At 40.2% G+C, this 18,629-nt stretch overlaps 1 protein-coding gene across 1 annotated transcript in view; it reads left to right on the forward strand.

Moving 5' to 3' along the window:
* The window catches only part of LOC306854407 (cell adhesion molecule 2-like), a gene marked incomplete at both ends in the record, with an annotated part of 261,564 nt that overhangs the window by 180,009 nt on the left and 62,926 nt on the right, over window positions 1–18,629 (forward strand). The window contains one exon of the mRNA XM_079392371.1: window positions 2,735–2,761. Coding sequence (XP_079248497.1) covers window positions 2,735–2,761 — 27 coding nt within the window. The remainder of the gene's footprint in view (window positions 1–2,734; window positions 2,762–18,629) is intronic.

Here is an 18,629-nt window from a genome sequence, read left to right on the forward strand (position 1 = left end):
GTTGTGTTACAAATTTGAGGTTGATATCTCAAAAAATTAGCTTTCAGTAAGATTTTGTTTGGGCGCAGTACCAAATGTCCCCTCTTAGATGCCAGCAAAACTCCGCTGGTGCACATAGTAGTTGAATTTGTGATTTACAGTAGAGTTTTTCACTCTCAAAATATTAAAAGAACACACAAGCACACATACACAATTTTTTTTATGACACAGAAACCACACTCCGACATCCATACCAACACACCCACACAATTATAGCTGCATTATTTATCCAACTGGCTCTTTAATATGCAGAAAAAGAAAACAGGAATAAAGTGAGTATTTGCTTTATAGGCCAAACCTGAAAAAAATGGCACCATCTGGTAAAAAATAGTAAAAATGTAATTTTGAAGGCTTGCCAACAGAATGAAAGCCCATTAACAAATATGGCATAATTGTACAGTTAATCGGCACTGCGATTAAAAATAGCAGTTTTAATGGGTTTCAATGGGGACATTTTTGTCCAAAAGGTCCTGAAAGGAACAATTTTGTGTACCTAATGCAAAACAGATTTATTAAAGGAAATGGAAGTGAAATAGTTAAATTCTAATAAAATAAAAATACACACCTGTGCCAAAATTTATGCAGCTGCAAATAACACAGGCAAAATGATAAAAAAAAAAAACTGAAAGACAAATATGTCCAAAAGGTTGCACGAGTGTTAATATATGTGAACTTACAGTATGTGTGTCTTTTTGTATTGAGATCTCAGATGTTTTTTTCTTGAAGTTTCCTAAAACTTAGTGGGAACTCCATTAAATCTCTTTAGCTGTGAAAGAGGAACTTTTTTGAGCAATAAAAATGTTTCTAAAAATCCCTTGCTCAGACAGAGTCTTCCCATTGTCGTCTTTACTAAACAACTCTTAAGCATACTTCAGATTGTGCAGAATCTATTAACAGTGCATATTTGTGATATCGTCTGCCTCAGACTTGTCTTGCAGCATTCGAATATTGTGAACTGTTCAACTGTTCAGAAAAGTTGTCAGAAAAAGTGTTTCCTGTAAATTATTCATCGCTTTGAATGTATCACATTAGAACTCAAGCACCACAAACGCATTCATGGGGTTTTTTCTGTAGGTTTTTCTGTTTGACAAAAATGTCCATGTCAAAAAATTTGAAGCTTGGGAGCACAGAGTTAAGTTTGGTCTCATTTTAAAGAAGACCCATGGCAAATTATTGTTGAAGTAAAAAGTTTAAAATGTGAAACCAAAAAAAAAAGTTTACAGGTTTAAGTTTATAAATAATATGCATGTGCATTAGGTACACAAAATTGTTCCTCTCAGGACCTTTTGGACAAAAATGTCCTTTTGGACAAAAATTTTGGCACCCCTGTGCCAAAATTTATGCAGCTGCCAATAACACAGGCAAAATTATAAAAAAAACAAAACTGAAAATGACAAAAATGTCCAAAAGGCTGCACAAGGGTTAATATATGTGAACTTACAGTAAGAAGAAGTGTTCCCTGCAAATTATTCATCGCTTTGAATGTATCACATTTGAACTCAAGAACCACAAATGCATTCATGGGGTTTTTTCTGTCATTTTCCATCATGCAACAAAAATGGTAGCAGTGTCATCTCGGCTCTTATAGTCTCACCTCATCACGGTTGTTCCATACGCTTATCGACAATGAAAGGTTGTATATGATTATTATTCAGCTGGGTCTGTAAAGAAGTATATACAGATGGTGCATGCTATAAAATATGTCCGTTATGTTCCTCATCAAGGCAATGTTTATGGCATGCGGCTTGCTAAGCAGAAGGTCAGGCATTATGAGAGTATTAAGCTTATGCATTCAAACATGAGCAAACTTTAAACTCTGAACAAAGAGAAGTCGTCGTATTTCATCTGTAAACTCACTAGGCATTAAAGGGATAGTTCATCTAAAAATAGACGTTCTTGTGATGTAGGACTTTCTTCATTCTGTGGAACATAAAGAGAGTTTAAACAAAGTTCTTGTTGCTCATTTCACTGTAGTTACAGTGAATGGGACTGGGTTCAATGTTCAAAGTCATATATTCAAAGACGCACAATGACTTTATGTGAGCAACATCCATATTTAATGATATTCTTAACTTTCAGTGAGTTATTAACAGTAGCAACCTGATTATGTATTCAATGATTATCAATGGAAGCTGAATCAGTTGAATTAAAGAATCAAATCAGACAGATTTTTAAACAAATCATTCAGATTGGTTCTGTCAACTGGATTCATTGAAGAAGACTCCAAATGAAGTGGAGAACACTGCTTCTCTCATGAACTCTTGTGAACTTATGAAGTTGAAATTTTGAGATCTAAAAAAAAATCTACTTTAGTCATTTACTGTATCCTTGAAATTTAGTACATAAGTCATATGGACTACTTTTATGATACTTTATGGTGCTTTTACATTCTGTCTTGAAGCTTGAAAGCTTAAGAAGACTCCATTTATTGTAATTGCATGGAAAAGGCTTTCTCCTTTTGTGTTGCACTAAAGAAAGAAGTTCACATGGGTTGATGGTGTCACTGATGGCAAAGCTTTCTTTTTTGGGGTAAACTGTTACTTTATTAATGGAAGACTTGAGACTTATGCTCAAGACTTATGCCGAGAATTTCATGCTTTGAGGCTTGTTTAATCACTCTGTTTCTCTCTCTCTCTCTTTCTTTTTCCCCCTCATCCCTGCTCCTTCATCTCTCTTCTCCGTTTTATGCTCTCAGAGGCGGCAACGAAAAACAAAGTGAAAGGTGAGTTATCTTCTCTGACTTTGCAGCTGGATGATTTATGTTGAACACGACTCCCAATAAACAATGTGCCGTTCGGACTCCTCTTATCTCCCATAGGAGCCTGGGATGCATTTGCATAGCCTCTGCCTGTGAGAAAGCAAACCAGGAACCTTTGATAAATTGGGCCAAGGCATATCCATTATGAGCAGAATCTGCTCTACATGCTTCCTGGGTTTACAGCAAACTTGTGCTACACAGCTAGGAGATAGATGTAGTTGTTGGATTTTGCACAGGTTATGGTTACCACTGCTGATGCATTGTACTGCTCGAGTGGAAGCATTTTTGTCTTGGGCATGTGGCACAGGGTTAAATTCTCTAAACAGATTACCACTTTTCCATGTGGTATTCCAGTTAAATATCCTGCATCTTATTCACGAACCACCCACAATCCAGTTTAACCAGGTGCTAAATTCACCGCAATAATGCTGCAGCGTATTTACATTGTTATTGTAATTTCCTTCAGAGCAAACATGCCTCCTTTCAATAAAGGCCAGTGAATTATGCTTATTAAAGAAGGCACCTTATTCACAAAACTCGGTGCTGTTTGCCTAAAGCAATTAACATTGTTCTATTACCACCCACAGAAAGTAGGCGGCAAAATGGAATTTCATTTAAAGGAGAGTTTGCATATATTTTCTATTGATCATGGCAGCAGTTATTCATCCAATGATGGAGAAGAGCATATATGCGAGTGCGAGTCAAATTCACATTTTTTAAAGTACTGATTCAGGTGTCTAGATCACTATACAGGTTTGGTAAAGTTTTCCAGATTGAGTTAGTCCGCTGTATCATCCACAGCCTAGCACTTAAAATTGCAATAAGCTTTAGTTTTGTGATGATACCTGATTTTCATAATTTGATTAGCGAATTGGGCACTAAAACAAGGCAAATAAATCTTTGTAGCAATTAAAGATCTTTGCAGCATTCGTAATATTTAACAATCTAAAACATTTACCTGAAGTTCCTAGCAATTTAGAGTTCACGTCATTACCAGACTATGTCTAGACAAACTGTGGCCCAGACCTACAGTAACTCATATATTCTAATCCAATATATGCAATGGTAACAAAAAGCAATTGCCGTTACATTTAACTTTTTATCAAGTTGGTGCTAAAGCAATGCAAAGGCAGAATAATACTGCAGAGTTCCCACAGATGTGTCTCTAAAGGTGATTCTAAAACTCTCAGGCACTCAGGTTTCATTTTTAAAGTGAGTCAGGATTACCTGAATTACCTGTAGACATCTGAGCGAAGTTGCAACATGCACGATTTGCTGATAGGCAAAGTGTGACTTGCGATAGTCTAGCAATGAAATGACTCTGGCCTAAACGAGGAGCTGAATTTAGAGGGAGTCGAGGAAAGGCATTATTTTCCTTGAAATGGAATGGCACGAAGCCCAGGCAGTTGTCGTAGTCTACAAAGGACAGCTGGTGATCTAGAATGACAGCAAACAGCGGCTTGACCTTCAGCTGAGATTTGAGACCGTGAGAGGTTGAATGAGGCAAGTCATCAGGGAAGTCTTAGCTTGGAGGTAGAGGAGCTCAGGGTTGTGGGTGGACATCCAGTTTGATATGTCAGAGTGGCATACAGAGATCCTTGCCATTTTGAGATTGTTGTCAGCATAGCAGTGGTAAAAAAAAGCACCTGGATGACTGTTCTGGTGTGAAGCGGAATTCACACTGACACTGATTTGTTGTGACAAGGCAACCAGAAGTCATTCATTTTGGGTGAGATTTGGCAATTTGAGGCGACATGGGAGATTGAGACTGTTGGTTATGAGAATTCAACTCTATGCAATTACAGAGTGATGCGATGGCTATCAATGGTTATGTTGACCAAGGAACATCTACTAGCAATGACTCTACAAATGTATTGTTATTTATTAATATTGCCATAACCTTTTCACATTAACAAGCACTAAATTACTGCATGTGGCAAGGTTTTTAAAGACTTTGTTATAGTACCTACAAAATAGCCTATACAGTGACTAAATAGCTATATGGCTTTTGGTTAACATTATTTTTGCACCTGTTTGGCTCCTATAAATGCATTCAACTTAGGTTGAGGTGCTCAGTCCTGCTCCTGGAGAATTTCCTTCCTGCAGAGTTTCTCAAGCTTCTGGTAAACCTGAAGACCTTGATTACCTGGTTCATGTGTGTTTAAAGGGGTCATATGGCGTTGCTAAAAAGAAAATTATTTTGTGTATTTGGTGCAATGCAATGTGTTTATGCGGTTTAAGGTTCAAAAACCACATTATTTTCCACATACTGTACATTATTGTTGCTCCTCTATGACCCGCCTTTCTGAAACACATCGATTTTTACAAAGCTCATCATTCTGAGAAACAAAGCATGCTCTGATTGGCCAGCTATTCAGTGCGTTGTGACTGGCCGAATACCTCAAGCTTGAGACGGAAATGTTACGCCCCTTATCGTATTGTGATGCCGTGTCCCGGCACGATGACACAAATACAATAAAACACATTATAAACAACGCATTTGTTGCATCCAGTGGGGGCATAATTACTGATTATAATGACTTATACTGTCTTTTTACGCATCGCATTGCGTTGCATCGACATTACCATGTCTGCATTTGTGATCGGAGAAACCACAAACAACAAGCACTACTCTAAACACCTCAAAACTCGCATTTGAATAGTAAGTAGCAGAAACGTACTTACAGGCTGTGAGTCAGAAGCATCAGACTGTCCTTGCAAAGTTGGAATTGCCCCACTTTATAGAAACAGCCTTTGTGCAAGCCAGTACTATAGGCTACTTTTCCAGGTTCAGGAAATAGTCCTCTGTAAGATGCGCTGCACAGTGCACACACTCTAATATTTGGGTTGAACTGTTCTGGAACAGTGTTGTAAATACAACTTAACCACTGATTTCTAGTTGTGTCCTCTTTTGGAAGCCCAAACAAAGTACTTTCACTTTCACAACAAAACACAGCGTCTCCAGGACATGGTGCCCGGCAGCAGCAACAATACTACAGCGAGAATAATAGTTCTGCCTTCTTTCATTGCGTATACGTTTGGCCGGTGTTTTGCAAATCTTCCCACACCATGACGTAGACATGTGGAGGCGTGTTTACATGAGCTGTTTTAGGGGGAATACCTCTTTTGTTTTGAGACTTTACACTTTGCAACTTCAGGGATCTTATCTATGCACAAACAGCTTGTAACACTCCAAAGAGAAAGGAAAATGTGAAATCGCATCATATGACCCCTTTAATTAGGGTTGGCGCTAAACTCTGCAGGTGCTGGATGGCTGGGGTTAGGGTTCGGTCAAGTTTAGCTTCAACTTGCCCCAGTTCACTGGTCCACAATGTGTCCGAAATCGCATACCGTCTGAGTAGGTACTACATTTAAATTAGATTTTACTTTGCGACCGTTAAAAAAATACATTCTGTATAGTATAAATATGGGTAGTATGAATGAAATTTGGACGTACTACATCCGCCGTGCTGTTATTGTTACATGACCTACCTGCCATTCATAAATCCTCTCCCATGGCCTCATGGGATAGTAAAGTGTCCATCAAATGCAAACTTCAGAATCCGGTCGGAAAAAGTAGGTCATCCAGTTACTTTTCACCTACTATTTTTCGAACATTTTGAATTCGAGGTAAAACTTTATTTTAAGGTTCACTTCTCAATATTAACTAGTTGCTTATTAGCATGCATATGAAAAACATATTGGCTGTTTATCAGCACTTATATAGTACATATAAATGCCTTATTCTGCATGACCATGTTCTAGATCTCTTTAATATCTAAACTTAACAACTAACTTACTAACTATTAATAAGCGTCAAATTAGGACTTTATTGAGGGAAAACCCTTATTTAATAGTGAATATGTGTTCCCTATTCTAAAGTGTTGCCGAATTCGTACATACTACATGCCTCACATATTGTTTTATATAGTAGGGAAGTATGCAATTTCTGATCCAATTCCGTCCGAAATCACATACTGTCTGAGTAGGTGCTACATTTAATGAAGAACTTACTTAGCGACCGTTAAACAAGTATGTTATATAGCATGTGGAGTATGAATGAAATACAGACTTGACGTTGCATCACTTTTTTACTAGTCACAACTTCTCTCCTGTGGCCTCGTGGGATAGTAAAGTGTCCATTGAATGCACTCTCCAGAATCTTGGCGGAAGTACTATGTCATCTGGATACTTTTCGCCTACAGATTTTGAGTACTACAAATTCAGGGCTGGATACCCCTGCTTTAGGAGAAGGATTATTCCCTTATTCTAGGTCATGAAAACCAACGAGAGAAGTTACTTAAGAAATCAAGCAAGTAAAGAATGTTGTTTACAGATTACAAAGACATTTCTTACGTCAAGTAGCATGCAGATGGATCATGCACAATAAGAGCATGAATGTGTTTTAAGAAAATAAATAGGGACATTTTGGTTTCATGTTGACTTCAAAAGGAACGAATGAGATCGAGCTGCCGTTTTTGATGTCAGTTTGGTTTTCTTGCATATTTCAAATGATCCAGGTAAAAGAGCTGTAGGTTTAACCCCGATAGTGCCTGACTGTCTCTGCAATAACAAACTGCTGAAGTGTTTAAGCTTTTCCATTAGCGTTCTGAGCTATTCTCTGCTCTAGATGTATTTTGGTGTGTCACTCTGTCTCTTTAAGGGAAGAGAAAAGCACTTTAAGGCTTTTACACCTAGAGAGGGGAAATCCATTCTCTGTTCTCCTGTCCGTTCCCTCGCACCCCATGGCGATAATTTAGTGGGAAGGATAGTACATGGCCTTACCATTAAAAGGGGCGTATATGTGTATGTGTGTGTGCGGATGGGCTACGTCACACTTCTATTGTTGCTCAGCAGTAATTGCAGCAGGATTTATCCACCCTGCCAGTTTCAGGCTATTAGTGCATGAGCAAACAGAATTCTGAGCATTTCCTGGTTATTCTTTAGCCGCTAGCTCTTGATGCAGTCAACACTAACTCACCTTCTCTCTGCCACGCTTAGCTGTAAATAGAAAGAGCAATATAGCACTCAAAATGGCGACAATGGAAAAATTTGAATGGCTCTTTCTCAGGGCACAAGTTAGATGCTGCTAGATATTAATGAATGGCATCTGTTAATGTGCTAGCACAGTCACTGTGTAACAATATGTTAACATTTAAAAACTTAATTCACCTTTAAAGGAACAGTACACCCCACAATTAAAATTCTGCCCTCATGTCATTCCATTAATTTTTAATAGTATTTCCATACAATGGCTATTCATACTGATGTATGGATATTCACACTCACAATGAATATGGACAAAGCATCCAAAAAAGCAACCAACTTTGAGAGTTCAGCTATTTATTTTGGTGAAATTGCACACTCTCCCTTTAAATGTGCAGCTGTTGATTTTTAGTAAACCAGTTATCTATTTCACACAAGAATAATCACAATGCATCAGGCTTTTGTGGCTTGCTTTTGGGACTGCAGTTTTTCAGTAACATGGAAAATTGTGCACATAGCATCCTGTCTATCCTATACTATTATGGCGAAGCAACACAAGTGAACACAATGTATGTCGGAGCAGAGAAAACATGATTGCTTTATCATTTTGAACATGTGGATTCTGTTTCTAAACCTGCAAAGAATCAGACCTATTTTTGACAAATCAGTAACAGGGATTGATTCACTCTACAGTAAACATAGGCAACAGTAATCCAGTCTCCGCTCTTATGATAATTACCTATGGATTTTCTAAATTGAATTTCAAAAGGCTATCATAATGAGAAAGGCAGCAAACAGAAGGACACCATAAGATTATATGAAAAGAGTGTTTTTCCTAATTGTGTTCTAGTATCCATCGCTTTGAAGTGCCTTCATGCGAGTTCATACCAAGAATACGTTATATTTATGTAAGGCACACATGGCACATAATGTACTTATATAAATAGATGTTGTAGAATGTTATAGTGGTCCTCAAACTGTGGAATATTGAGTGCCATCATCATATAATATGTGTCTAAAATTTATGGATATTTTGGTGACTATAAATAATTAAGGTACTATGTTGGGTCACCACATCATATCCGAAGAACTTCTAGCTCCTCTCTATCTATCAGCTTTTAAGCTCCATTGAAGTCAGGATAAGTGTCATTCTGCATTGTTCAGATCTCTTCCTGAGTTGTTAATGAACATGAGGCTGCTTTGTAGGAAGTAAAAGACACAGCGAGGTTTTAATGAGCCCCTAATGCATCTGTCTTCCTCTAGAAAAGCTGGAGACTCAGAACCGGAGTGTCCCCAGAGAAACCGCCTGCTCGGCATTTGCTCTGCATGTGCTTTTCAATTTAACTAAGAATTTGCCGTTGTACGTGAAAGGGTGGCCTGAAAAATTACACCAGCTCTTCCTCTCCAGGGATATGACTAGACCCTTCGATCCCATTGTAGACCGTCACAACAAAAGGGCCTCCAGTCCTAATTAAATATATTCATCTTCAGCCCACACTATAAGACTTACTCCCCAAACATCTTAGCAAATAGGCCATGGTTACTTTCATGGTCAGCCAATTAATTAAAGTATGTGATGTTGCTGTATGTTCAGTGATTAAAAATTAGGTTGTCAACTTAGTCGTTTATGTCCCTGTAGTTTCTATGTTCTCTTTTTCTTCCTCAGCGGACATTTGGTCTCTGAATGTCAAAAGTATCAGTATTTCAGTACCAAATTAATACAAAAAATACACAAAACTGTAATGATACCCAAGAGTGCAACAGATAAAACGCAAAAGGGTGGAAACAGAAATTACCGTTTTTTTACGCTCATATTTATCTTATTCATCTTATTTTATCTTATAAAGCCTAAAAATAACCTAAAACACAATTTAAAAAAAATTAATTAATAAAAGCAAAAATTCCCCTTTTCTCCTTAAACAATTAAATATATATACTTAAAATATATACATTTTTGTTAATTTATTGTTAATTTTAGGTTTGTCAGTAGAGCGTGCAACTTTCATCATGTATATTTGTCAACATACTCCACTTTATTTTTTAGTTATTAAATATTTCATGCTTATTACATCTGTGTGGATGAAGCTGACTGAACACAAAACACATTTTCACTCATTTCTGTAGTGTTTGCAGAACAAAATTCAGCAACATGATTAAATTGAGTCTCTACTGTGTTAATGAGCGACAGGCATTGAGTCAAGATAAAAAAAAATGCAAATGAAAATATCAAAATATATATTAATAAAAAGAAGAATGAACAAAAAAGGCTTTAAAAAACAAAGTATAATTGTTATGCTATATTATTGCCAAACAGCGTTGGGGAAAGTTACTTTTAAAAGTAATGCATTACAATATTGCGTTACTCCCTAAAAAGGTAACTAATTATGTTACTTAGTTACTTTTTTATGGAAATTAATGCGTTAAGTTACTTTTGCATTACTTTTGCATTACTTTTTAAATATGAGCAGGCTTGATTGTTTGTTTTTAATAAAATAAGTTCTATTTATAGCAAATGTAAAAGTCCTTTCACACCAAAAAGGGTAATGAATAAACCTCAGGCTGAAGGAAGAGTAAATTCACGTCTGTACAGTAGAACGCAGGAGTGAAAGTTCAACACTCTTCAGCAATAAAAAAAAAAAAAAACCCAATGAAGCACAATTGTTAGATTATCCAAAGTCATTTTGACTTATTAGTATGGTTGAACTGGATCATAAAAGGTCAGCAGCAAAGACATTGGTTAATAAAATGGGATTAGATACATTTGTGTTATTTAACATGTCATATTCCGAGTTTGCATTTCACTGTTTTAATTCATTTTGATGAATACTAAATGAATACTTGTTTGTTTTTTTGTTTTTTTGCAAGTGAGACGAATTAATGCACATTCACATTTAGTCTAGAACTACAGTAACATCATGTTCTCACAGTGCACACAAAGCCTCTGTACTTCCGATTTCTCCCAACATGGGGACAGGAGACATGTCAAGTCAATAAATGGGAAAACAAAGTAACGGCCGTTACTTTTTTGAAAGTATATTTTCTTGTAAATTAAAAAGTAATGCGTTACTTTACTTGTTACTTGAAAAAACGTAATCTGATTACGTAACTCGTGTTACTTATTGGATTCAACCTAAACTTGTTTTCTTTCGATTCAAATTTAATTTTTTTTCTTGAAGGTGACTGATCATAGGCCTCACTGATCTGAGTTTATGCACCTCATTTTGGGAGAACAGTGACAAAATTATCCACAAATAATGCATTTTCCACTCAAAAACTGAGGTATTAATAAGTAATAAGTTCAGATCAATGAGACCTAAAATCAATCAGTCCTGAAATACAAAACCTGTGCTAATTTAATCTAAGATTCGGTGATAATATAGCATAATGAGAGTTTTACATGCAGTTTTTAAAAGACAAAGAACACCAAATTAGGTAAAGGATTTTCAGCACAGCACAGGTTAAAATTGTACTTTTGTTAACTCTATGCATTTATTTATTTTTTTTACACTTTTTTTGTGTATCATCCTTATGTGCCGCATATGTTGCATACTCTTTTTGCACTCCCGGCTGCAGGATCCAAATTGAGAATCTTCGACATCATTCAACGAAACATTACAACCGTGGTTTGGACATGAAACGGAGACCTACTTGATTCTCATATTTTCAAAAATCCCATTTCTGGTTCGCCTAATATCATTTTTAAGTGAAAAATATGGCCAGGTATAAAAAGAACTAGAAAGCTTCTGTCGAAAACGTGCATGCTAGTACTGCAATATTTATGAAGTAGAAAGTAGCAATTGCAAGATGAGATTTTATGAAATTTCATCATGTTGCAGCTTCTCAACCAATAATTTGGGATGTTTTTGGTGCATTTAGACCATTTGATCATGTTTTGCATGTGTGTGTGGGAATTTTGCGGCCACACATGTACGTGTATTAATACCGAAATTAAGCCTTGCATGAAAGCTAATTCATCCTCACTCTCATTACCTCAGCATGGGGGCTCTTTCACAAGTAATGAATTTTAATTTTCCCGTGCCCAGCAAAGGTTGACATACATACCAATCACATAGCATTCAAAATTATATTACCTCTCGCATTAGTTCTCATTTAATCTTCTGCCAGCTTAAAGCCACAGACTCACTGTGAAAAGAGAATTGATCAGATAAGCATGCTTTTCATTCCAGAGGCACTAATCATAAGTGCACGCAGGAAAAAAATAATAAATAAAAATAACAGCTGGTCGTCCGACTTGTTTTTCAGTGGTTGTCTTTTGATCTGGGAGAAATATGTGCAAGAAATACTTTGATGGATCTGTCTTAGACCCCTGCTGTGACCCTATATATTGTGCAGTAATATTAAAGGTCTTAATAGTCTGGAGACAATACCACTGCTTTCTGTTGCCATAAATATTTCAAGTCAATTCTAATCTTCAGCAATTCCCAATAGCAGGATCATTTTAATTTTTCAATTGTTTTGCACTTGACATGGATAGGCCTCAGTGAAACACAAACAGAATGAATTTCTCTGTAAATTCATGTAAATAGTTATTTTACAAACAATTGACACACATTCATGCTGAGGATAAATGGATATTTATCCTGACTCTCATGCTTTACTCCTGAGAAATAGTCTCCTTTAAAGTACAAATTTAAACATTTCTCATCTAATTCTTCCAAAACCAAATGATATGAGCTATGCAGTCCATATATATATATATATATATATATATATATATATACTTATCGTTTTTTTTGTAACATGTAACAAAACAAAAAACTAAAAAACTTTATATTAATAATCGATTTAAATTTATATAATTTAACATCATATTTATACTGTATGTGTAGAATATTGTAGCTCTCATTTGTGTCTGTTGTTTTAATGTCTCCAAAGAGAGAGAGTTAAATGATTTTAAAGACATACTTTAAAAGTTGGTTTGGCAAAGCCTAGTCTGAAATGTCTGAGAAGTTTGAAAGCTTTACAAAGCCTTGAAGTTTGAAGGTTATGAAGCATTAAGCATTTATAGAGCGTCTTTAAGATTCAAGAGACGAGTCATCTGTATTTGTGGTCCATTTTTACAGCAGAGAAAGACCGTAAATTATAAAAATGTCTGCTAAAAGATAATTTTGTCAACCTGCAGCTGAGCACAAGTTATTTTGAGTTCGACCGGTTAAAAAAGAAGATGTATAATACATGAGAACAAGCTGAAGTACTTTGCCAAGTTTGGTGGACATGGGGTTGAAAGTTCCAGTGGTTTTCAACCGGGACATTAGGAAACTTCCAAGTGGAGGATTGTGCCAAAAATTTGTTACATTTATTTTAGTGCTTTCTAACGATTAATCGTGATTAATCGCATCCAAAATAAATGTTTTTGTTTACATAATACTGTATATGTGTTAGAGAGTCACCACAGTCTCCACTCACCAGATTCCAATCCCCTGATTTCTAATCACCGCCACCTGTCAGCACTCATCAACAGCACTATATCCCTGCACTCCTCCCGTTCACTCACTGTCTGGTCTCAAACATTCCATGTTGACTAACCTGACCCACTTACCTTTTGGCTACTTATCAGTTGCTCCAGTGTTCCTATCCTTGTTCTCCACCGCTCCAGTACTCCACCGTCTCCACGCTCCGCTGTTACCTTGGGATCCCCTGGAAAAGGAAAAAGGACATTCACACTCAGATAAGCCCCTAAAGACATTCCCATTCCCCACCTGTTTACCTGGACATTCTACTCATCTCATTCCCCTCTGCTGCTACTCAATAAACCTGTTGATTGTATTGCACTTACCTCTGTGTCCCGTGTCTATCTGCTGACAGAAGACTAGACCAGAACCGACGACCGGAGATGGAGTTCCCGAACCCCGCCACTGCGGATCCCCTCGAAGAGCTGGTCAGCGATCTTCGAACAGCTCTCTCTCTCCGGTCACACACCATCAGTCTGCCTCTGCCAGTCCCATGGCTATCCCTGCTAACTATTCGGGTGAGGCGGTTGAATGTAGCGGTTTTTACTCCAAGTTTCACTCTACATAGAGATGCAATCCCATACATTTTCCAGCGAACGGGCTAAGGTTGCCTTCCTGATCTCCCTGCTAACCGGACGGGTATTGCTCTGGGCACGAGCCATCTGGAACTCACAGACCTCTATAATGAACTCTTTCGACGCTTTCTCTTCCCACTTCAAGGAGGTCTTTGGCCTATCCACCAGCTCGCTCTCCATTGCCGACCAACTCATCCGTCTCCATCAGGGAGATTCTTGTGTGGCTGGAATGAGGCAGCACTACTCACTGCTTATCGGCAGGGCTTGGATCCACAGATCAGAGCCCAGATGGCAATCTATGATGACACTGTCGGTCTGGAGAGCTTTATGCAGAAGGCCGTTAAGATCTCTAAACATCTCACGGCTTGTCAGCCGGACATAACCGCTCATTCTCCGTCCTCATCAGCTTCCTGTCCTCCGGTACCAGAACCTATGCAAATGGATACTAATCGCCTCTCACACACTAAGCGTGCTCAACGTCTCGCCATGGGGCTGTGTCTCTACTGCGGAGTTCCGGGGCACTTCATTCGGGTGTACCCCTCTCGTCCCCCATGCCCAGCGGTGAGTACCCTCCAATTGGAGCCTGCTATCTCTACACCTACCACTACCAACAGTACAACTGCTCACCCCACATTATTTAATTTCAGTACCTGCCCTTGTGGACTCTGGATCATCAGGCAATTTCATCTCTCTAGCCCTCCTAAAATAGCTTGATTTACCCCGCCAGAGACAGGCCTAGCTGAAGATCGAGACCATTCAGGGAAAACCGCTCGGGCGTGGGCACATCAATTTCCGGTCTCTGCTGATCACTCTGCAAGTAGGCTGTCTTCAACAGGAGAGGATTTCCTTTCTAGTACTGGAGGCACCCACCATCAATATCATCCTGGGACGCCCCTGGCTATCTCAACATTCCTCCGAAGTCAGATGGGGTACCAGCGAGATCCTTCGATGGAGTAAAACCTCCATCCAAAACTGTCTCTCCAATGTCCCTGTACCCCTGGTTGGGTAACCCGAAGCTCCAAGTTCATTCCACCCTAGTGGAGAGCCCCCGAACCTCGTGAGGTTCCGACGATCCCATCTGACTACATGGCATTCCAGGATGTGTTCAGCAAACAGGCAGCCACAAAGTTACCACCGCACCGGCCATGGGATTGTGCTATTGACCTGCTGCCTGGAGCTATACTCCCCAAGGGTCGAGTATACCCCCTGTCCATCCCGGAGCGCAAGGCGATGGAGGATTACATCAAGGAGGCTCTACAATAACAGTTAATTCGTCCTTCCACCTCTCCGGCGGCCTTGAGCTTCTTCTTTGTGGGCAAGAAGGACGGAGGCTTGCGGCCCTGCATCGACTACCGGACCCTCAATGATCACACTGACAAGCTCCCTTATTCTCTTCCCCTGGTCCCGGCCGCCCTCGAGGAACTCCATGAGGCCCGCATCTTCTCGAAGTTGGACCTGCGGAGCGCCTATAACCTCGTTCGTATCCGGGAAGGTGACGAGTGGAAGACGGCGTTCATTACCCCCTCAGGCCACTATGAATATCGGGTCATGCCGTATGGCCTTTCCAACTCCCCGTCTGTCTTCCAGGGGTTTATGAACGAGGTGTTCCGGGAGTTCCTCCACCGGTTTGTCATCGTGTACATAGACGATATCCTGATCTACTCCTGGAACCTGGCCAAACATCGCCATCACGTGACGCAGGTCCTACTCCAACTCAGGAAAGACCACCTCTACCTGAAGCTTGAGAAGTGTGAGTTCCACCGCCCCACGGTCCAGTTCCTCGACTACATCCTCAGTGCGGATGGGATCCAGATGGCCCAGTGGAAGGTCCAAGTCATCAGGGACTGGCCCCAGCCTCAGTCAGTAAAGGAACTCCGAATTCCTCGGCTTCGCAAATTTCTACCGGAGGTTCATTCTGAACTTCAGTCTCCTCTCAGCCCCCCTCACTTCCATGCTCCGTCAGAAACCCAAGTCTCTGTCCTGGAACTCCGAAGTGCTAAGAGGTTAAACCCCCGGCAGGCTCGCTGGGCCCTCTTCTTCACTCAGTTCCTGTTTTCCATCACGTATCGACCCGGCGATAAGATTGTCAAGGCGGATTCCCTCTCATGTATCCATGCCCCCGACGAACCCTCCACACCTGAACCCATACTCCCTCCAAGCGTCCTTGTGAGCCCCATCCAGTAGGCCCTGGATGAACAGATCCATATCGCCTCCATCACCGAAACCCGCTCCGCTGGGAGGCTCAAAGGGCAAAACCTACGTGCCCACTTCCTTGAGGACTTCCCTTCTGGGCTCCCTGCATGCTTTCCCAGGGTCTGGACACCCAGGCAGCCAACGTACTCTCTCGCTCCTCCAAGCTTGGTACTGGTGGCCCAGTATGGCCCGGGATGTCTCCCAGTACATTCGTGGATGCTCAGTCTGCGCCATCTCCAAGACTCCACATCACTTACCCACCAGAAAATTTGTCCCATTACCCATTCCACATTGCCCCTGGTCCCACGTCGGCATTACCCATTCCACATCGCCCCCTGGTCCCACGTCGGAGTCGACTTCGTCACAGATCTCCCCAAGTCAGAAGGTTATACCTGCATACACGTTGCAGTTGACAGATTCTCCAAATCCTGCAAGTTAATTCCCCTCCGGGGTTTACCCACAGCACTCAAAACAGCAGAGGCCCTCTTCCATAATCTCTTCTGCACCTTCGGCATCCCGGAAGATGTCGTCTCCGATGTGCGCCACAGTTTGTCTCCTGTGTCTGTAAGGCTTTCTTCAAACTTCTCGATGTCACTGTCAGTCTCTCCTCAGGGTATCACTCCCAGACTATTATTATTTTTATTAATTATTTAGTCATTTAGCAGACGCTTTTATCCAAAGCGACTTACAAATGGGGACAACTGAAGCAATTAATTGTAGTAAAAGCTAAAACTTTATAAATACTACCTATACACATTTTAAAAATAAAGAAATTAAATAAAAATGACAAATGAATACAACAAAATTTCAAAACTTAACATTTATATGAAAAACAAAAAATAAAGCTAAAAAACAATTCAAAATATTAAAGAACAAAAGGTATGAGTATAATAATGATTCTAACATAACACTAAGTCAAACACCAATATACATATATATATGTGTATATGTACAACCACACATACATACATATATACATACACATTTATAAATTCTATATATATATATATATATATATATATATAATTTCCATTTAGTTTCTTAAAGTATTAAAATAACTCAAATTAAATAAAACTAAAACTTCATAAAAGACCTATACAGACATAATAAATTCAGACATTATTTAACTAAAATTTAAATAGATAACAAATACAAATCACGACAGTATAGTTTATAAATTTTATAGTAATCTTAAGAAATAGCACTGCCAAACACACATGCTAAAAACAACAACTTACACATAGTAAGAAATGGTTATAAAAACTGAAACTGAAGTGAAACAAGTACTAGTAGGAAAAAGGATAAATAAAAAGTGATACTTATATCCTTTGCCGGTGTCCCAGCCCGGTAGAGTCGCACGGTAGTCTTTACACTCTTCGGTTATCACACAAATAGCCAAGCAAGCGTCGACACTGACAAGATACGCGAGACAGAACGAGACCAAACGCGATATCAGCACATCTCCACACAGTAAACTCTAGCTCAGACTAACCGCCCGACTGAGCGGAAGATTCAGGAGATCGGGCAATATCTCCGGGCCTACTGTCATGACAACCAGCACAGCTGGAACCGCTTCCTCCCGTGGGTCGAATATGCACAAAATTCCCTCAAGCAAACCACCACCGGCCTCACCCCTTTCCAGTGCATACTCGGCTACCAACCCCCTCTGATTCCCTGGACAGAAGAGCCCTCCAACATTCCAGCTGTCAACCAAGTACTCCAAGCGAGAGAGTTTGGGACTCAGCTCATGTCCAACTCCAGCAGGCAGTGGGGAGACACAAGACCTATGCATATGCCCGTCGGTCTGCCACCCCCGTCTATCGTCTTGGAGATAAGGTCTGGCTCTCCACCCGGGATCTGCGTCTGCCCTGCCGGAAGCTGAGTCCCCGCTATATCGGTCCCTTTACCATCGAGAAGCAGATAAATGAGGTCACCTTCCATCTCCAACTCCCTGCACGGTATCGTATCCATCCAGCATTCCATGTCTCACTCCTCAAGCCTGTCTCTCCCTCTGTCACAGAACCCGACGAGCCTGCAGTACCTCCTCCTCCCGAGATCATCGAGGAGCCCCCAGTCTACAGGGTGCAGGACATCTTGGACTCTCGGCGATGGGGTGGTCGCATGGAATATCTTGGAATATATTTACTGGGAGGGATACGGGCCAGAGAAAAGATCCTGGGTGGCCCGGGACGATGCACTGGATCCCTCTCTCCTGGCTGAGTTTAACCAGAACCACCCTGACCGTCCCGCACCCAGAGGCCGTGGCTGATCCCGTCGCCATAATAGGGCGTCAGGAGCCGCCCCTGAAGGAGGGGGTACTGTCAGAGAGTCACCACTCTCACCACAGTCTCCACTAACGACACTCACCAGATCCCAATCCCCTGATATCTAATCACCGCCACCTGTCAGCACTCATCAACAGCACTATATCCCTGCACTCCTCCCGTTCACTGACTGTCTGGTCTCAAACATTCCATGTTGACTAACCTGACCCACTTACCTTTTGTCTACTTACCAGTTGCTCCAGTGTTCCTATCCCTGTTCTCCACCGTCTCCACGCTCCGCTGTTACCTCGGGATCCCCTGGAAAAGGAAAAAGGACATTCAC

The sequence above is a fragment of the Barbus barbus genome, assembly GCF_936440315.1.
Source record: "Barbus barbus genome assembly, chromosome: 34".
Lineage (NCBI taxonomy): Eukaryota > Metazoa > Chordata > Actinopteri > Cypriniformes > Cyprinidae > Barbus > Barbus barbus.